General features: G+C 37.6%; 1 protein-coding gene across 1 annotated transcript; it reads right to left on the reverse strand.

Annotated features, from left to right (window-relative positions):
* Nucleotides 1-1,180: 1,180 nt before the first annotated feature.
* On the reverse strand, nt 1,181-20,913 carry LOC139139730 (DBH-like monooxygenase protein 1 homolog). The gene is made up of 12 exons (XM_070708595.1): nt 20,369-20,913; nt 17,994-18,143; nt 15,148-15,330; nt 14,661-14,744; nt 13,148-13,330; nt 12,753-12,855; nt 11,445-11,611; nt 8,148-8,348; nt 6,722-6,781; nt 6,294-6,427; nt 5,090-5,264; nt 1,181-4,163 (listed from the first exon to the last, which is right to left on the reverse strand). Exons 1-12 carry the CDS (start codon nt 20,648-20,650, stop codon nt 3,999-4,001), a joined length of 1,887 nt encoding a protein of 628 aa, XP_070564696.1. The 5' UTR covers nt 20,651-20,913; the 3' UTR covers nt 1,181-3,998.
* Nucleotides 20,914-22,551: the final 1,638 nt, after the last annotated feature.

Consider the following 22,551-nt stretch of genomic DNA (forward strand, 5'->3'; position numbering starts at 1 on the left):
TCTGTTTTTGGTCCCCATTAATTTGGGGAAGATGTCCGATTGTTTCCCAGCTGAATGTCTTCTACAAAAAATGTAAGAATCTTAGTTTTAGATTGAATTAAAGTTACCTACCTGTGGAGGTTTTCTATTATAAAATCGACCTTCTAGATGGCTTCATGTTGAGTAAAGGTCAATTGTATGCTTGAATATAAGCTTATCTTCAAAGAACGTTGATTTATTTGAATTTCGAGAGAAAAAATGGGGAAATGCGGCCATTATGGGAACTTTGTGCGCACCGGCGGATTTTTTTGTTAGTGGTGCCCAAGAATGCCCTCGCGTCATAGTTGCTTGACAACATCTTCTGACACTAGCTAATCACCTAACTTAACACATCAGTAAGTGTATAAATAGGCTTTTATCGAATATCTAATTCACATAGTTTTGTCATTGCTATGGGAATTGTCTCGGTTACCATGGTAATTTCAAGTTTAGCTGGTGTCTTCGATGAAACTTACAATTATTTTACGCACGGATCGGTTAAATTCGAATTAGCAAACGATTGACAATTGATAGAGCTCTCGCCATTTGTGTATTTCAAATGACAAATGATCCAATAAGATATCAAAACAGGTCAAATGATCAGTACCGTCCAGGGTAAATAGATAATTTACCAGGTCCAAGAAACAAAGAGAAAATGATAGCGATAATTGGGTAGTCTTGTTACAAGGTGTCAGGAATAGGGAATAGGAAAGCGTGATCTGCTAGCATGCAACAGCCGTCGATATCGACCAAAAGTGACACTACATGCAGAAATTAAAATAATCCACAGCAACATACGGCTATGCATGACATTAGGGATTTAGAAAATACATTATCAAAATTGCAATCACTGCAAAAAAAAAAAGGACACCGCCCTCCGACAATTTCATTTGACCATTCATGCCTGGCCCTACTGAACAATTTCAATGGCTGATTAACATGGAAAGAGATCGTATTGAGCATATTAAGCGAAATAAAATATACTAGTAATATTTGTTCTTCCTAGCAACCTGACCTACCCTACTTATAACCTGTAATTCTAAATTTCCTTTCGCACTATTCAAAAGCAAGCATGATTTTAGCAAAGTTTTGATCAGTCGAATATAATAAAAAGTTACAGATAAATAAGAAGACATTTGAACGGAAAATACATAGAAGACAAGAGGTGAAATACATATTCTGTCAAGCGAAATGTATTGTTAAATCCCTGCCAATTTGACTTAGGCCTATATGTCAATTTCAAAAACAGAAACATACGGCAATATTATACACAGTAACAAGACAATATCGGAGAATCATGCTAAGCACGTTAATATAAACTAAAATTCTTCAAAAAATACTCCTTTAATAAATTTAGCTGTGTTTCTTACACTTGATGACACATTTTAAGTAACAAGTTGATCGTAATAATCATAAAATGTACAGTACACTACAAGAAAATGAATCTCATGTTCAATAAAATTACTCTGACAAAATTCACAAAGCTTTATATCCAAAATTTTCATTGCGAAATTTTAGAGTATCGATCCGAAGAAGCAATGCAAAAGCACAGTGTCGAGTTTCACCGTGACGGTTCGAACAGCTTCGTGACAATTGCCCACGAGACAGATTTGACATACCAAAACTATTGAGTTAAGGTAGTTGGAAAGGGTAGTTTTGTTCTCGAAAGTTCATGTCATTAAATGTTGTTTATTATTTTATTTTTATGTACACTTTTAATGAGCGGCCGAGTTACTAAATGAGTAATTTTCATCGGGGCTCAATAAATACAACAATCTTAATAATGGCAGAAGTACATATAAGATAATAAAGTCGTTCACAAAGGAAAATTCAGTTTGATAAACTCTCTTAGCTTCACCTTAAACTGTATAATATTAGGCGCATGTCTTATGTCGTTTGGCAGAGAATTCCAGAGTTTTGTAGCACGGTAATGAAAACTCCGTTGACCAGTATTTAAAACTGACTTTGGAATACAACAGTCTTGACGAGAAACAGAACGTGTTTGATAAGGATGAACATCACTCTGAAATACAAAGAACTTACACAGATATTTTGGTGCATTTCCAGTCATACACTTAAATGTTAACACTCCCATGAAATAAACAATTCTTTGTCTAATGGACAGAACATTTAACCGAGAAAATAACTCAAGAGAAGGATAGTCATAAGGTAATTCAAACAGAATACGTAAAGCTCTCTTTTATAAAATGAAAACTTTGTTGAGATTTGTTTCTGTTGTGTTTCCCCACACAACACAACAGTAGTCAAGCGTACTCTGTAAAAGACCATTATATAAAATGATGTGGTGGCTCATTGGAATAAATGTGCGTAATCTTAACAATTAACAGATAAATTCTCCTACTCAAAGTCTTACAAAGGATATCTATGTGTTCATTCCATGATAAACATTCATCAACAGTTACTCCCAAGATTTTTCCACTATATCCACGGGGAATTTCAAATCCATTAACATGTACAGATAATGAGTTGTTTGTCTCTTATAGACGATTCAACTTGAAATTAGAAGTTACTAGAAGATACTTTTTTTTTTTACATTTATACTCATTGAGTTTGCCGTAATCCAATTAGAAATTGGTGAAATGGCATCATTCATTATATCATTAACATCGTCAATAGATTGACCACTTGCAAACAAAGTTTGGTCATCTGCATACATGTGTAAACTTGAGGAATCAACACATAAAGATAGATCATTGATAAAGAGCAAAAATAAAAATGGACCCAGGATTGAACCTTGGGGAACACCAGTAGTTATATTACACCTCTCTGACAAACACCCTAAATAACTAACAATTTGCTGTCGACAAGCGAGGTAAGATATAAATTAGGCAACAACGTTATCTGCTTACCATAACAAGACAGTTTCCTTAATAAAATGTAGTGGTTGATAAGATCAAAAGCTTTGGACAGATCAAGTAAAAGAAGACTGCTGAAGTAACCCTTGTCCATATTACGTAAAATTTCGTCATTGAGCTCGAGCCGAATCAACGCAGTTTGACAGGAAAAGGTTTTTCTAAAACCAGACTGGGTGTCAATCAGTAAGTTTGTGTATGACAAGTAATTATAAAGAACATTATGAAAATGACCTCTCTCCAAAACTTTAGAAAGAGACGGTAAAATTGAAATTGGACGATAATTTAACATATCTCCAACATTACCTCCACTCTTGTACAGAGGAACAACTCTTGCACATTTGAAAACATTAGGAAAAACAGAAAATTGTTAAACTCATATGAAACAGGTAAGTTATGATGTCAGCAACTACAGGAGCACCAACTTGTAAAAGTTTGGATTAACATCGTCCACACCAGTTGATTTCGCTTTCGATAAACATGATAAACATGAAAACACAAAGTCTCTCTTAATAGAGGGAAATAGTAATCTGAAGGATGTTGTTTCGTCAAAGTCCAAATAAAGATACAGACTTTAAAATGTTAGGATTTGGTAATACATATTCGCTTTCAGGTGGAAAAAAGAAAATATCGTATTTGTGTGGAAATATTGTGAAATATTCTTTTGGCCCACCACTTGTTGGGGCTCATTTCGATGCTTATGGTGTAAATTTTGTGAAAATCGGGAATTTATATTCCTCTGGAGATAACGCAGGAATAGCGACCATTTTGAATTTATCGGGAAATTTTGGTTAATTTATTTCTCTAGTGCAAAAACTTGTACGGTAACCCCCGATTTTATTTTTGATTTTGAAAATGAGTATTTAAAACTTTGCTTGAGAAATGTTTGAACTAAAGTTTAAGTTTATTTTCGTATACCTTAAAGGTATACAGTCACCTGTAATCTAAATATGCCCATATATGGTCAAAGGGGCGTTCCGTGGTATTCAAAATGCCCATGTGAGGGCGCTGTTTTTAAAAAGCGGCCACCCGCTTAAAATCTGTGATTGTTACATTTTCTCTTTCCATGGTAACTGTTGCAAAATTTGAACAGGTGACAGTATACCTTTAATATCCTAAAACGATAACCGATACTGTCCATGTAATGGTTGTGGTTAGCAATATGAAAGTAAAACGTTCGGGTTTGTAAGCCGTCGATGTCACATGCTGACAGTTTGGTCGTGGTGGCGGCACTTTCTCCGGAATTTCAATTGGGCGATGTACCACTTTCTTCTGTTATTATACCAAAAAAAATGAAAATTCATGAAGAATTAGCACAAACTCATAACAAAAATATTGATTTTACACTAGTATTCCATCAAGTCACACTAAAACTTTTGGGCACGGATTTTTTTTGTGGTTTAGAAACATCAAGATGTGGCATCCGGTATTCTAGAATCCCAGACTTCTAAATGTTGGAATGACAAGTATATGACTTTTCGTTCAAATTTTCTGACGTATTAACACAGTAATCATTGAAGAAATATGGGGAGACGCGTTGCCTTTATTCATGGACAAGGATGAGGGGAACGATAGAAATTAATATGAACATCGACCAGGTGTAGCCCGAGACGTTGGCCTTCCTTGCACCAAATACAAGATATAAACGTTAATGGCCAGAGCGTAATTCTTCATTTATATTATAACACCATCAAATCAAAGAAATTCTCATTTTCACGAAAAATTCGCGTGAGAGATACAGGTGTGCCCTGGAATATGGATAAACAAATGTGAGCTATAAATCGAACGACATCGGACGCGTTTTGCTTTTGTGTGTATGCGTGAATGATACTGGCTGCCGATCATAATCCGTTCAGTTGGGGGTCGTCTCTTCATTCATGATTTGCAGAATGAGCCCATGCAATTTCAAGACATTGTCAAGTTGCAAGGTGCACCGAAGAAGCATTGTTTAGACGACCATGGCTCGTAGCAAGTATGAGGCTAATTCCAGTATTTCTGCGATTAATTACTTATTGCGTGGACAAAAACTTGTGGTTGGTATCAATTGCAAATTGAACAATCCTAGAGTAGATTTGAACAAATTATCCAAACATGACCAAAAGAGAGCAGTGTCGACCAACCATACTTTTCGACCTTAAAACTGTTACAATTCTGTTATGCAAATTAAAAAAAGTCATTGAATAACCGTATACACCTACCTCCCAATTATAGCCGCCCAACATGCCGAAGGAAACGCTTTTCTTGTACCCTTTGTTGTTCGCTCGCTGCACTTCATTCTTTGTCTGTTCGTCCCACTCGATGTCGTCAAACACTTCATGTATGGTCATATTTTCCCACCGAGATGGCGATAAGACCATTGGAGGATCGCGTGAGCTGTAAACGAGTGAAACGTTAGCAGGAGTGTAAAATGTGACTGTTCGGTTGCTTTTCTGAAATTGCGATGATTAGAAATGTGTTTATCTCCAAAATTTACCCGGTAGGATGTTTGAGGGAATTCCGGAAAAAAAACGCATGAAATCTTGATTATCAAGACAGTATGCACCTCGAAAGTGAAAAACTAGACCTTTTCTCAGTGAGACTTTCAACTACTACTCTCTTACAAAATCGCGAATAAAAACTAGGGGTCACCCTGCAAAGTTTAAATTTGGTACTAAATGGCTGCCATCCCTGTGTTAACTCTATGGGGAAAAACCAAGTGGGTGATAATTTTTCTTACCCTATGAGCTTCAACCTTTTGAGCGCCAAAGACAATTTTTGTCATCTATATTAGATATATCCCTGTCAATTTTTTCAGATTTTTGCGAAAATTTTGATAAGGCCAAAGTAATTAAATTCTTTGTTTTGCGTCCCCACCCGCTTAGGTTTTTAAGGTGTTCATGAAAAACACACAGTGTATTTGAATAGGAAATTTTAGGACATAACCGCTTAGCTTTTCTGAACTAAAATTTTGTTACAATTTTTTATTCGCTGCAATCAAATAACGTTGTGTTAATTTTCTTATGTGTGTTGTCAACCGCTTAGACGCGTACCTTTTCCCATTTAGAGTGGACGCAAAACAAAGAATTTAATTACTATGGCCTAATAAACTGTAGTCAATATTATGTGATATCTATTTGTTCCAAAATTATAAAAGATGACCTGAAAATTCATAAAATGGTAAAACGTTGTAAAATGTAAAGTTGCTAAAATGTAACATTTTGGTTGAAAAAATTACAGCACTCAAAGGTTGAAATGAGCGTCTACAAGAGGTAGATGAGCCAAGAGTTAAAAAAGAAGAGCCCGAATACCTTACTGTACTCGGGGCGCGTTCTACCTTAACAAAGAGTGATTCAATAACTTATTTATTATTTCAGCTATAGCCCCTTTCATTGAATGGGTGATTGTGAAATAACAGTTACTTACCTATCGACATCTAAAATGCCTGCAGCGAGGAGAGTTTCATTCACTGCAGTGTGAGTGAAGCACACTTCCAATGCAGTTCGCGGGTACACGTAAAGAAACGCCAGGCACATCTCTTCCTTGGTGCTGTATCCCCCCTGTAAAGGTCAAATTGTCGAGACGTACGCCATCAAACCTTGCAGAAACTGTATTTACTGTTGTGCTGGTGCAATACGGGTATCATGCAGAATTCTACTCGTATAGTGCTGCAGGACTGTGTAAATCGTCAACGTCAGTCACGAAATTGTCAAATTTGAATAGGGTGCTTCAAATCTAACTGTGCCAGGAAACGTATTTTCATGTTTTGTTTTTGTACGTAATCCACGGTGTCTTGATCTATTTTGATTTAACAGAAACATTCTTCTTCTTGCAATATTGATTGAGTAACTTACATATGTCAGCGAGTCTCGGCCAGTGGAGTCGTAGACACACTCACAGATTAGTTCGTCGCCCTTTAAAAGCATTAAAAATACAAGCGATGTATTACATCACCATAGTTTATACATCGAAAGTGGACAGGCTTGATACCTCGGAAGAAAAACAAATAAAATTTGTCGTATTTGTCATTAAAATCAACTGAAATGAATGTGACGTTTATTGAGTTTGTCCATTTATTCAAAATTTAAGAGGAGATTTCCAACATTATTAGGGGGAAATTTCCCCTTTGTGGAACATTTTGAAGTTTTGAAAAAAGTATCTATCAACAGCAACATTTAAATAACTTTATCAAAAATTTATTATCGATGCAACATTTTTTGGTATTGTTCGAAGTTACAAAAAACTCTTCAACTATGAGTGGAGATTCTGCACTGTACAACAAGCCAGTGGCCTAAATCATACAGAATAAAATATTACGATTTAGTCTCTCTTGATCACAGACAAATAGAAGGACAGACTAGCAACGGGTATTGTTCAAGGTGTGAAGTGCTTACGCACGTAAGCCATCCATGTTTGCCTCGCCTCAGGTAGCTCTCGACTCTCTTTTCCGAAGAGTGCCGACCATGCATCCTTCAGTAATTTCCGGATTTTCGCCAATTTTTAAGCGAAAGTATGTTCGGTAAAGTTGATGTTGTTGTTGTCGTGTGGTGCTGAGCGGAATTGGTGTGCTGGCGAATACAGGAAAGTTTTGAGCTTCGGGAAAGTGAGTTTTACCATTTAAAAAAATCCTCACACATTTTTATGAATATATAATGAGTGTGTTTGAAAGTCGTTTATTGATACTGTCTGGTTTTACTCATTTTTGTTTACGGTCAGTCATATCATCTTTTAAAAGTTGATCATGGAAGGACGTGTTTATGAAACTGCTGGTGTGTTATGTTTTGATTGGTGCGAAGCAATGTTTCTGCCCTGAGAGCTCACAAAGTAAGTATGGTTGCTACGCGACTGGCAGCACGATGCCATCTCTTGGTACTTTTCGAATAATCTCGTGCAATTATCAACCACGAACAAAGTCTCCAAAAAATCTAACACCTGTGAAGCTCATTTTAATATGAAAAGGCCATAGTCTACCGAGACCACCATGAAACAAAAGGCATGCCGCGTTGCTAGTCGTATTTCTATTTGTCTGGGGTTTGATTAATACCTTGAAACAAAACCATTTTATTCTCGATTAGGAAGAGATTCGTTTAAAGCTTGTAAATATTAAAAAAATTCATTTGGATGTGTACAAGCAATGTTGAATGGGATATGTTGGTTTTAGCAAAAGACCCGATGTATGGGTCCCATAGTAGGCAGAGTCGCAGACGGGACGACCCCTCCTTTTAAGGGTAATTCTACTTCCGTCTTCTTGTTTTCTTTCTCGAAAGCTATTGAACGTACCGGTTCAACTTGCACTTCTCTTGGCAGTTTATAAATTTCTTGAAGATTGAAGTCATAATGATCGTCTTTCATGATGACCTCATAATCTTGGCCTTCACGGACATGTGTAACACTCACTGCCTTGCCGATTAGATGTGTATGGAGGCCAACGGCGAAGATAGTTACGTTGGTCGGTTGTCCGGTGACTCCGTCGATAAACCCCTGGCGGAATAAAATGTCTATATGACAACACTGTGGCGCTATATAGATTAATTTTGAACGTCGTGTAATCATTAAACGTCATAAAAGTCATTGTAGAAAGTACAGATCTATCCGGTTGACCATTTACACTTGTCACGATCGTAGTTAGGGGAATTTGAATATTGATGATGATAGTTGTGTACAAGGTATTAATGTTATCAATGTTAGTAGAATGAAGTGTTCTAGCAATTGTTGATACAGGTGCTGCAATTACGGTTGCTCCGGTGAGTTTGTTATCTGAAATTCCGAAATTGTACAATCAAAAATTCACAAGTCAAATTACAACGCAATCGAATTAGCTGATGATCGTCAAATTCCAATTAAAGGTGTTATAAATGTACGTGCGAATATTGCTGGTAAGAAAGTTTTGATGTCTATTCATTTGGTTGAAAATTTGAAACAGAAGTTAATTATTGGTGTTGATTTTCTTACGAAATATAGAGCTGTAATTGATATTGCCAGTAAGAGATTAAAGCTTCATTTGGCTTTGGTTGTCAAGGCTACCGAGGGCTTCACTGTTCCGCCTCGTTCAGAATTAGAAATTTCCGGTAAGTTTAATGGCCATATGCCCGATGGAATTCTCGGACATACAGAAAACACCAAAACTTTGAGCCATTTGGGAGTCGTGGCAGCACATGTTTTATCGATGACAAAGACGAACAAAGTTCCAGTAAGATTAGTTAATACGACCGAAAGGGATGTATACATAAGAAAGGGGACAAAACTGGGTGCGTTCCGTTTTCTTTCGGGGGAGGGTGCCACTATTCATAATTTGGATATTGATGTCTGTACGAATGTGAATGAGCAAGTAAATGAAACCGCCCGTCAACGATTTCTGAGTCAGTTTGATTTTAGTGATTCATTTTTGAATGATCAACAGAGCAAGAGTTTGCAAGAAATATTATGGAAAAATCGACAAGCATTTGTTGGTGATGATAAGAAGTTGGGTTATTGTGATGTCATAAAGCATAGAATTGAGTTAGTCCTGGGGGCTCAACCTGTTAAAATGCCGCCCTAGAGAGTTGACCCAGAAAAGCGCAAGGTCATTGAGAAGGAAGTTGATAATTTGCTGGCCCAAGGTATAATTTCCCCAAGCACTTCTCAGTTCTCTTCGCCGGTCGTTCTTGTAAAAAAATCATCGTCGAACGAGTATCGATTCTGCTTGGACTATCTCAGAGTAAACTCTCTTACTAAACCTAACGTATTTCCTATACCAAACCTTACAGAGTCTCTTGAAATGATCAGTGATCAAAATCCCCAGTACTTTTCGACTTTAGACATGATGTCCGGTTTTTGGCAAATTGCCATTTACGAACGAGACACACACAAAACGGCCTGTGTCTGTCATGATGGTTTGTATGAATTTAATCGACTTCCCCAAGATATGAGAAATTCAGCTAATTCTTTTCAACGTACTATGCAGTTTATTTTCAGGAATATGTTATGCATTATGTGTTAGTGTATATGACCTTCACACGCCTTGGCCACGTGAGGGACGCTTCGAGATAAAATCTCTACAGGGATGGGCGTTACACACTTGCATGTTCTTCACACATGTTTCCCTCTAAAGTACACACAGAATGCGTTGATAAGCCAGACATTAATCTTTTATCTATTGGTTACACTTTTGCGTGTGAGTGGTCAATGTTGTCTGTGTCAGCAGTCAACTACCTTTCTGTTTACTTGAAAGGGGTCATAAACTGGCACCCTGTGTTCTGGAAATTAATTATCTGTCTCTGCTGAGACAATAACCAGGTGGTATGTTTTCATACAAATTAGAAACAGTCTTTCCTAAGACCTGAGAGCCGTTCATGTTTTGTAACCAGTGATTAAATGAATCGGCAATTTAAATGTCTGGCTTATCAACATATAAAATAAATAAAATAAATAAATATTCTGTGTGTACTTTAGAAGAAAATATGCGTGATGAACATGCAAGTGTAAACGGTCAACCTGAAAGATCTGTAGCACTACATCTCGAAAATGTTGATATCCATTAAAGCCCCAATTACTGTGAATGTGTAATAAACAGATCTCAAAATATCCCCAATTTGCCAGTAGTTTTCTTTGAATAAGACGAATTAAAGACTGAAAAAAGTGTTTAACTCTGTCGTAGGTGACGAAAGTGGCATGTACATTCAAATGTAGATTTCCCGCCATTTTCAAAAACTAATCATGAGACCGAGAAAATAAAGATTACAACAACAAATTATTGGCCATCGTGTGTTGTGCATTCAAGTAAATGGCACCGTGTTTGTTTCTTTTATGATCATGATGTGTATGTGCAGGAAGTACTGGATTTTGAGTACTTTTCAATGGGGGCGCCATTGAATGAGTGCGACACCCGTTTATTATTTAACCTCTTAAAATGCGTAGGCATGGTCAAATCAGCGAGCCGTGATACTGCTACTACATGTCCTTTAGTTAGTACATTTACACCACTCTCCTGTGTTTTGAAAATAAAATCATGAAAATAATACATAAATTCACAACTATTGGAGCTTTAATGTCAATATAAACAACAACAACAACAACACAACAAAAACAACAACCATTTGTGTATCGCTTATGAATTCGAAACTGGCCGATATGACTTATCTAACTTATATGAATTCACATCAGAGAGCTGTGAATGTGTCAAATGTTCTTAGTGATTAGGCGCTTTAAATAACTTCTTTGTTTGCCGTCTGCGTGCTGGTAGATTTTCAGAGAAAATTAAGAAAGCTAACAAAATGTTAAAACTATTACAAATAAAAATAATATTTTTCCAAAAAAACCAAATAAAAAACAAGTTTATGTTAATACACTTGTGTTTTTTGTCTGTATTTGTTTGGTTCTTTTTTTTGCCTGGTAGGGTTTTTAAAAATCCAAGGTCGGCAAACAAAGATTTTTCTTTCAATGGCCATAAGTCGAAAATCACCGACATTGTCACGCAAACCGGAAGACTGTATCGAGTGGAATACAAAATGTTGGCCACACGGAGGCAAAAACAAGTCTACCTTCTCATTGTTCAAAATAATGTCGTGACACTTTTTCGTGAACGGAATACCCTGTTACCTCTTGCGTCATTTCCGCTGTACAGTAGCTATTGACACGGAATTCCTCGACTCCTGGGGGAATGACGAGCAACTGATTGACATCTTGACCAATAACCACGAAATTGGCGTCATATTCTCGTAAATTAGAAGAGTAGAAGATGCGAATACCAGAACTGTCGTAGATATCTGTAGAAACCAGGGTCATTGGTTAGTAGATGGACATTGTAACGACCTAAATTTTAGCAAAATTTAGCAAGATTTTTTCCGGCTTCAAATGCTGCATGAGTTGCATCTTTTCATTATTCATTATTATTAAAATGAGACTGTTTTATCATTTTTTCAGGTGTATTTGCATGCTATGATATCCTTTAAACAAAATAATCTTTTCTGGAGTACTATAACACCCAATTGTGACAGAATGGCCGAGAAAATATATCAGTTTTCTATGGAGGTCCATTCTGGTCAAAATAATGTTACATTGATGTGGAGGCATCATGGCTAGAGCAGCGGATGCACGATCACAGGATGGTGAGTTCGAGCCCGGCATGGCCATGGTGTTGTGTCCTTGTGCAAGGCACTTCATACCTCATTGACTCTCCCCACCCAGGAGTGATGGGTACCTGGTAGGACAGCGGTGGTAATGTATGCGTTTAGCTTTGCTGCGCTTATTGATTGCACATGTGAGCTGTTGTTTGCTCCCCAGGGAGTTGACCAAGGGTAATAATAATTGTAAAGTGCCTTGAGCACATGTTATTGTGGATATGTGCGCTATATAAGAACACATTATTATTATTACTTATTTTAATGTGCTGAAAATAAGTTTTTGTAATATTCCTTGAATTAAACATATTTTACATAAATCTTACATGCTGAATTAATATTATGTAGCATAGAATTAATTTTTACAGCTATCTTGAATGAATTTTCTATTTTCCTGGAACTAATTTAATCTGTTAAAATTAATTCTATGTGTTGGAATTAGTTTTGTGCAGTCCAGAATAATATTTTATCAGCGTATCGAAACAATTTTTCATTTTCTATTTAATTTAACATGCTGAAATAATTTTATGTAGTCTAGAATTAATTTTACTAGTACCTCGAATTAATTTTATATGGTGGCAGAATTAATTTTGTGTGGTCGTAGAATTTGACGGCTAATCCCACAGTCCCTTGCGCACTCTTCTTATTCAATATGCTCATAGGTTGAACGACATTCACACAGAGACATACACACGGAGACTAACAGAATGATAACAAGGGCTCCCGTGTGCCTTTGGCACACGGGGGCCAAAAAAGTTTCTATTAATGCCTTATCGAGTACACTCACTTCCCAGGCTTTCCGGATTATCGTAGTGTATTTCAACCATCACATGAGTTGGATCGTTTTCATCCCCCAGGGAAAATCCAGCGTTTTCCGGGAAATAGAATGTCTGTCATGAAGAAATTAAAAACTTAAAGACATTTTAAAAACAGTTTGCCATATCCATATATCCATGGCTAGAAGACTGCAAAATCAGAACACATTCAGCGTTCATGAAGTGGACACGATTTTGCATTAGTTTAATAAGATTTATCAACTCATAAACTTTAAAATTTTATCGTTCGTAATGTAGTATGCCAAGAAATTGCTAGTGTGACCGTCGTACATGTTAGACCCTGAGTTACTCTGCGGTTTTTTAAACATAGCAAGTCAAGAAATAGTTTGCATGTATTGTTGCCTACCTCACCACCGACGGCCCAGCCTACGAAGGGCATGTAACAGTAATACCATTCCCAGGGCATGTTGGGGGTTCGGCACTGGTGTCCGATTCCGTGGTGGAGAGTCTCGTTGAAGCCGAAGCGACATTGAAAGATTAGAATATGGTGAACGTTTGCTTCGTTTCCCTTGGTAATGATCGGCGCGTACTTGAATGAAAAGAAGAAAGAGAAATGCGATTAAGGTGGCTGGAAAGGCTATTTTTGCAACAATTATTTTCACAGAGTTAATGTCAACTTTCAAGTGTTAAAATCAAGATATTTAGTTCAAATTTTCAGGATAACTCCCTTACTTAATATTTTTTCTAAAGAATATAAAAATTGTATATTTGCAGCCATGATTTTGAAATATGACACTAGTAGATATTGAAATTTAATTTTTGATATTTTTTTACATATTTGAATTTAGTAATAATTGGATAGTACTTAATATTACCAAATTAGTTATAAATATGTTGACACTATTAATTGTAAGATGTGTACGGCAGGGTTTGTAAATAAAATTTGTTTTTATGATTTTACATGGGTTTACATATAAACAAATTATTTAAAATTTCTTTCAAATTTCAAAATGTGATTTTTCAAAAAGTGCTTCAAATACAGAAAAATTGTGCCATAGCTATCTTGTCTGTAACCTTGTTAATAGGCTGTAAAAATTCCATGTCCATATCTCATTTCATAGGTTGGATTCAATTGGCATAAAATTATGTAGGAAAACTGTTATTCCGTCAAAAATGTTGAAAACAAGCCATATTCGCAACCCTCTTTTGAAGTCACAGAGCAGTCTTTTTGGCTAATCTCACTTTGACACCTCTTTGACACTCAAAGAATCTAAAAATGCATTTACAATAGCAGTCATGCATTCTGAATGCAAGCACTGCCTTGTCAAACTTTCCTGAAAAAAAAACAGCAAATAATGACTTTCCCTTTTCAAACATTTATTAAAAGCTGGGGACCTCTACCATAGTTAATACACTAAGGACTCCCCAACTTCATCTTATTTGGTCAGTTTTTCAGAAGTTTCAACAACCTATAATTCTGCAATGCCTTTGACCCCAAATGCCTAATTTTCTTATTCCACAGAGAATGTTGAGTACTTTTATATTTTAATAGTTATATGAAGTTGATAACTGACGCTCTGGCCTTTCCAGCCACCTTAATAAGAGGGGCTTTCAAAGGTCGTATACGACCCCAAAGACTAAAGTGCAGGCTGTATCGAGGGTGATTTGTGCTATTGATGAAAGTTAAAACATGTTGGCTTAGTAAAAATTAAATGTTCCAGCAATGTAAACGCGATATATCTAGATATTATATCTGGATACAGGCGCAGTTCCAACGACCCCATACCTTTAAAGCACATTGGCACACTTATGGATTTTCAACATTTTAATACAGTCAACCATTTCTTAATCAAAGGCGAGTTATAACGATGAGAAACTAACGATAACTGATATAGAGTGTTACTTCTAGTTGTACTCACAGCGATCATGTGATGTTTTGTATCCAATGCTGGTAACTTATATCCCATGCAGTAGTACGTAGTATCCTTCGCTGGCAGGTGATACTGAGAGAGAGAGAGAGAGAGAGAGAGAGAGAGAGAGAGAGAGAGAGAGAGAGAGAGAGAGAGAGAGAGAGAGAGAGAGAGAGAGAGAGAGAGGGAGACAGACAGACAGACAGAGAGAGAGAGAGAGAGAGAGAGAGAGAGAGAAATTCAATTTAAATTATCGAATGGCTGCTTCCTTGCTATTCAAAATGTGCACTGTGGTAGAAAACTGTTGAATAGACATTTTCTGTGTTGTACGAGACTTTACGAGATTTTTTCATGATGCTATATTGTGCGCGCTGTTGCGTCCCGTTTAACTTTACCAGTTCACAGCCATCGTAGGCTCGCTATATTGGATACTTCAGTTCTCGCGAGATCTCGTAACTTACGGAAAATCGTTTACACGCCCCTTTGACTTACGTACGTTGTTACTGAGGAGGTCAAAAGTCTTGACATCTTCGCCCAAGTCACGATCAGCCGATTCCGCAATAGACAGCAGCCAGATACTTTTGGAGCCGCGGTGCGTGTGACGAAGTACTGTGTCAGAACCACCAACGGACGCTGGATCTTCGGCATGGTACGCCCAAATCACACGAGTAGTCTCTCGCTAATTCAGGGATAAGATGTGACATACGATTATTAAATGCTGGGAGATCAATATTTCCATGAACAAAACGACAATATGGTTGCTCAAACTTTCCTCAATGTAAATTTTGACCATTCTATTACCAAAACAAGATTAAAAATCAGAGGTCATAGTGCAAAGTGTGGTGTTACAGAAATAAATTACATAACATTTTGGTGATATTTGAAATTCAAATGGCTCCCATCTGTATTTCCCTAATAATTCTATAAGTAAAAATCAAATTTTCGATTTCCGAAAAACATAGACGGTGAAAACTTTTCTTACTCAAAGAGCTTTAAAATGACCCTCACAAGTTATTGTTCGATTTAGATTACAAAAAAATGTACAAATTTGACAGTCCAAATATCTGTCCCCGAGGTTCAATGTGAGAACTGACGTACAAAATTGGCACCACTCGTAATAATTAAGTTGGAAAGTACAGCCAGCCCATTGGTGGCGCTGTGTGAAGACTTTCACCAATGCTATGCACACTCGCCTCAAAAGTGAGGGACCTGTAACTGTTTGTCAAACTGTTTCCTCAACGAAACTTTTAACCACTCCCTTACAAATGCAAATTTAAAACAAGATGTTAACTGAATGTGCTCACGTGGTTTACAACAAGTTCATTACATAGTAGTCCGCTTCATAGAACAATCAGATATCTGTCAGATCCATTTTATTTAGCAGGTTCCATCAACATTCGCACAGTACTCTCGGAGATAAATCACTAATCACAAAACTTCAACTTATATGCAAATGAGCTGTTTATCAACTTTAAATTGCTTAATGCTTCATGAAACAATTAGATTTCTACCAGATAAACATCTGTATCAAATTTGGTGTAGGAATTTCGGAGTTATATCACTAATGACAAAGTTCATTAAATATGCAAATGAGCAGATAATTTCGTGACACTCACAGTATCATCATAATTTTTTGATATTGTCATAAGGTGAAAAGTTTCATTAAAGTTTGTTCAGTATTTCTTGATATACGTCGACATTGTCATTACTGTCTTCATTAGAAACCATAATGTGAAAAAAGTGATGTTTCTCACTTCATTAATATGCAAGCCACGCTAACCAAATCTAACCAGTTCTTGCCATGAGCATGTGGTACCTGTCAACAGACAGACAGACACACAACACATACACTGACAAACAGAAACGACACGTGTGAAATGTGTGACACTGAGCTAAAAAAGTGGGTCACCGTACAAGTTTTGGTACTATGGAAACAAATTACCTAATGCAGGTATTTAAAATTCAAAATATTCATAGCGGTTCATAGTAAAGCGTTAAAATATTGTATTGTCGACAGAGATATGTATTTTGATCTGGGATGGATCTGAGGGGCGAGATACAAAGCAGTTAAGCTGTAGTAAAGGAAGTGTCACGAGCTGCGATGCTATAGTGAGTAACTATGGAGAGATTGCCTTGGTTGGCCCGTGATTGGTGCGAAGTCTCCAAGGAAACATGTAAAGGTCATAGTTGGCTATCAATGTGGACGTTTACGATGGCGTGAAGGTGCCACACGAGTCAAGACTCGCGCTTCAACTGGCCGGGGCACACGTGCTAATCATCAATGCTGTTTTCAATACTTGTGTACGAGGATATGCATCGATCTGTCACTCATCCCTTTATTCTAGACCATTTTCACAGTTGTCTCAATTGGCATGAAAGTTACCTACGTTTTCCCAGTGAACTTATTTTAGCTTCGTGCACATGTTAATAAGGGAGGGGTCGTCCCTTCTGAGGCTGTGCGACTTTCTTGTAAATAGTGCCTCTTCCAAGACGATGGAGACAAATGTCGAGAAAATGTGAACCCAATTTAACATTTGTTAGATGTTCATAGTTCATCAGTTTTGTTACATTCGAATCACTACAAAAATTTGCCAAATAAACTTTGGTTTAGTCCCTTGTTTCATAAGAATTCGAAGCTGCTTCGGCCGCTATCACCAATCAAAGTACAGCCGCGATTTGAAAATTTTCGATACGCACAAGGGATGTTGGAATATGTTTTGCATAGCAACATACACCTCATATGCGTTCCATACGCACAGCCGCAGACGAGATGACCCCTTCCCTTTACACATCTTGACTTGATTCGGAGCCAATGCACACACTTATACCTTTCGCAGTAGTGCTATTAAAGTTCTCGACACAGCTGTTGGTGTCATTTGTAAAGTGTGACCTTACGCCTACGTTATCTGAGAATAATTCTTCTCTCATTGCAACTGAGCTCAGAGTCTCCCTGCCCCTTATGCACCACTTGCAGCGCTGTGCTTGCGAAAAGGTGTGGCAGTCACTTTGTCATGACTCTGGTTACTTGACGTCACACTTTTTATTGAATTCTGGGACAGTCAGTTCAGGAACTTTCAAATACAGTTAGCATTTTAGAGTAATTAGGATTTTTACTTTTATGAAGTAAATTGTTCCTAAAAATGAGGCTTTGACCTCTCCTATGACCTCAATCTAGGTTGTTGCTAGGTGAAAAGTATTAACCAATGTTCAAATAATTCTATAATAGGAAAAATGATTTTTGCCAACCGTGTGGGTAAGACTGCCCATTAGCCATGGCGCAGCAACCTTTACCATTGAGGCCTATTATAAACATTAGTTCATGATGGATGAATGTAATCTTACCTTCAGCTGCCAATCATACTCGTCGTCACAGGTGTCAATCAACCTCTCAAATTTAAAAATGGTGAAGCCGTCTTCTTCCTTTCCGAGCAGCAACTTGTAGTCCTGTCGGCTGTCAACGATTGGTTCTGAATATGCTGTCGCGTGACGATCCTGAAACAATTTATATAAGTAGTCACGTCCTATGACGTTGTTACGAACGGAATTATCTCACACAAAGTTCAATACACCAGTGGTCATCGTCACCAGTAAAATTATTCATTAAAGAGAGGCGGTCGTCGGAACTGCGCTCAAAGGTCGCTTGGGACCCTACGACCGATGTAAACACTGCATCAAAGGTACGTTGGCGATTGGTTAAAGTTAAAGCATGTTTGTCATAATTTACATCGTAAATTTTACGTGTTGCAGCTATGTTGACATGATGCATCTATAATATATAAATATATAGTGCATGAAATACATTGTTCGTAAACAAGAAAGTCGCACATGCGCAGTTCCAACGACCGCTTCCTTTTCAATTCAGAAGTGATCATAGGTGACGGTCTCAGCTCCATAGCCTTGAAAACATATTACCAAGATTTGTCAATCGGTCTGAGCCTGACACAGACATTAATGTTCGACATTTGTTAAGGTTCGGCTCTATAAATGCGAAAATTGGTAAGTACACATTCCTAAGAGAGTTATACACAGGACAGATTAAAAGAAATGACATTCGTCCCCGACTGCTCCTGATTTCATATTTACGCACTCTAAGATTTAAATCGATCCCATCACCTCGTCCCATCTCGATTTGAAGGTGAAACTATGAGCACCGAAAGTGTGCGAAAGCTTGTCAACTTGATTTAATTTACAATTACAATTTAAAGACAGGTACTCTTCTGGTTCAAGCAGGTTTTTGTACATCCTGTACGTGCAAGCTTTGGTTTTCTGCAGCTAGCTTTGCTTACCATGTTTGTTTACAATGTCTGCAATTCTGCTCTACAATAAATCCAAGAACACTACATCGTTACCGACATCCTGTGCATCTAAGGCCTAACCTAGTCCGTACGAAAGTAAAATGTGTTTGACTGATGTTGCCCATGTATGTTCCCTAATTTGTCTAAATTATACAAAATAATATATGCCTGGCGAGGACGTCTGTCTGGCTACGCTGTAACCCGCCCAAGCTGGCTCGGTGAGACTCGCTTGCTAGAAAGACCGTTGAGGGCGCATCACAATATGGTTGAGGATAGAGCTGCGTAGCGGACGAGGGGCTGTAAGACAGTCCAGACCAGACAAGACACAGACATTTGTAGTATGAAACTACTTCGATTTCGGAGTTGTTGAAAAGCTAATATTCATGAGTTGTACGGTAAATCCCTTTACGAAAGATCACTATCTTTGTTTTGTCAAGGTTGACAGACATGCGCCATTTTTTACAGAACTGTGAGAGGACATTAATTAATGCCTGTAAATTACGAACAGAATCTGAAAAAATTACAATGTCGTCTGCATACAGTAAACAAAAAAGGTCATAAATATCTTGTATGAGTTTTATGCCCATTCTCTCCCAGTATTTATAAAGTTATAAAGAAAACAACATAGGGCTTAATATGCACACTTGTCTTACCCCAGTCAAACATTTGAAATAATCGGACGTGACAATAGGAGAAGCGTATCTCGAACAATGGCACTTGTCAAGCGTATCTACCGAGAAATGAAGTCTATATAGTACCAACGGACTATGAACATGATGAACGTCTCGTGCAGTCTATACTTTGAAGATTCCGAGTACGTCAGGGTCTTAGGAGGCAAAGGGCGAGTCTAGTAACAATCTAGTAACAATCTATCACGAAACGAATAATAATAGCGTCATGTCGCCACAGTGTGACGATTCCGTGTCTTTTGCTCCTTTCGCTTGTCAGAAATGTGCTATCCAATCCAAATGTGATATGAGACAAATAGTCGACCAGGAAATTGCAACGAGGGTGTAAGAAGGTGTCCCGTAATCATCATGTACAGAGCCAGGTAACTGCCCTCAGCGACTTGGCCTTGAAGATATCATTGGGTTGAACCATTCGGTGGAAGGGCGGAAAAGGGTAAGGCAACAATTGCATTTTTCACCCATCCTAGCGGCAATTTTTTTACTTCCAAATTTTACCTTAGCTCATTTTTGTCCAGTAGAGTCAAAGCAAAGCAATTTTTTCAAAAAAAGCAAAATCGCTGATTTGTAAACTATGGTAGACGCGCTCACAGCACATTAAATTATCCTATCCACAATTCTGTTTGATTTGTACCAGTGATGGTTGCTTTTTCCTATAACGTTTCCTGCTCTGCATACCAGTAGAAACTTGTTCGTTCAAATTTTACGGTAAGCACAACAATAAAATACTACTTACGGTAAATTTGACGTTTCCATCTTTCAGAACCCAGCCGATGACAATATCAGATCCCGGCATGCCACCGTTTGGCGAAAACCCGAATCCCACCCATCCTGTCGTGCGGACATTGATTTCAAAAATTATCTTCTCCTTATCGAACTTCCAATACACATGAAAATTTTCATCGGCGTCCAGCACGGCATTGTGGGTGTAGTCATCCAGCGTTGGAATAGCGATCGAGGTAACTAACGCCGCGGCGAGCGACAGTGTGAGAATTAGCGTGGTACATATGTCTACCATGGTTATAAGATGTCTTTTCCACAACGCTTGTACTGATGTCGAGGTCAAACACTTAGATGGCTGTACTGCGAACCATGGAACGCGACTAAAATTTGCAGCAATAGTGATACTGTGCAGCAGCGCGCCTGTCTCAGCGATCACACTATGATTCGGCGGCGATGCGGCGCCTCACTGCCCACTCTCGCTCTCCGTAGTCCGACAAAGAACATAATGACGCGATCACTTCTGCCAATGTACACAGAGAAACACCGTGTACAGACTGCGCATGTGTAATGCTATGACAAGAAAAAAAACAATTGGACACTGAATATAATTAATGATGCGTCGAGTAAGGAAAGTGAGGCACAGTGGGGTTTCTGCCAAAGCGTTCACAGATTGCGGACGCCTGTTCAAAATAATTTTGATAGGAACAGCACACCACAGTTGCAGCGTTGCCCGAATGGTCGATCGAAGGTCAATCGATACTGCATATTGATACTGATATCGATTTGATATTGCATTTCTTTCTTTCTTTCTTTCTTTCTTTCTTTCTTTCTTTCTTTTTTCTTTATTTATTTATTTATTTACAGAAATGAGAAGAAAAGGGACTCCTAAAGCGATTCCCAACTGTATACCTTTTTGTTACCTAAAACATCCCAAAATAAGAGGGAAATCAACAGAAACGAAAGGAACACAATTATTGACTAGCAAATCTATGAAGAAGTGAGCGTAAAATCGCTCTCAGAAAAGATGTATACGTGAAAAAATGCGGTTCACGTTGAAACGAATGCCAAAAGACCAGAGAATGCGTGACATCATCAGAATACTAGTATGGTAACAGCGCGCAGAATGTGATGACGTATGCGTCACGTGTGCACTCTTAACCCTTTTAGTGCCAAAGTCAACTTTTGTTGCTTTCATAAAATATAGTGCAGACAATTTTTTTTTTTCAGATCAGGACAATTTCTTTTCAGATTTTCCGCAAAATTTTGATAAAAAATTGTAGTCAATTTAAAGTTGTGTCCTTTTGATCAAAAAGTACCAAAAAATTACAGAAAAATTCATGAAAATTTGTAAAATGTTGCACTAAAATTTAGGTGGGGAAAAATTACAGCTTTCAAAAGGTTAATCTCTGTAAAAGTATAAGCAATTTATGGCTGAACGGGACAATAACAGTAACTGGTAACTCAACTATGATTTCATTACTTTCGTTCTGGTAAATAGGGTTCACTGTCTTCTACGTTTCCTGCAAAGTGTTGAATACAAATAGCTATAGTCTTGTAAATGCATCACATCGGATTGTAAACACTAGTATTGTCGACAAATGAAAACAAAAGATCGGGATTAAGTGAGTTTTCAACACTACAAACATGCACGCTGTGTTAACAAGTTGAAAACTGTTTCGTCAACATGACTATTCGAGTGAAACGAGAGACCACATTTTACAAATCAAAATAATAGAACGAATATTTAAAGTTTATAGCCAATGGAGCTTTAAAGAAAGGGTCAAATAGGAATCATGTAAGGAATATCTTTCAGCCAAAATGCAGCAACTTTTATAGGTAGAAGTCACTCAAAGTGTGTAAAGTACGCCCTCTTCGCCGCCCTGATTGAAGGAGAGCTCAGCATGATCGGCGGAGGTCAGTAATAGCTGTAACACACAGTGGCGAAACGTGCCCCTCAACTAGCATACGTCAATAGAAGGTGAAGATACCGGTAAAATTCGGGTTTATATTATTCAAAACACAGAAAACATTTTTAAAGAAGGGCAAACGATTGAAATCGCGATCTTTATACTTGTCCGATTGTAAAATTTGGTATGTTCTTCGCCATAGCAAATATATCATTTTTTCATCGCCCATCTTGATTTCCACTGTCATGGCAAAATACGTACAAATGCGACGTATATTTCTTATTTACAA

This window comes from Ptychodera flava, chromosome 1 (genome assembly GCF_041260155.1).
Source record: "Ptychodera flava strain L36383 chromosome 1, AS_Pfla_20210202, whole genome shotgun sequence".
Taxonomy (NCBI): Eukaryota; Metazoa; Hemichordata; class Enteropneusta; family Ptychoderidae; genus Ptychodera; species Ptychodera flava.

Coding starts and splice junctions, on each gene's coding strand:
- LOC139139730 (XM_070708595.1), bottom strand. CDS start 20,650: ATGGTAGACATATGTACCACGCTAATTCTCACACTGTCGCTCGCCGCG. Junction 18,144..20,368: donor ATGGAAACGTCAAATTTACC/GTAAGTAGTATT, acceptor AAATTGTTTCAG/GATCGTCACGCGACAGCATA. Junction 5,265..6,293: donor GGCATTTTAGATGTCGATAG/GTAAGTAACTGT, acceptor ACTCGTTTACAG/CTCACGCGATCCTCCAATGG.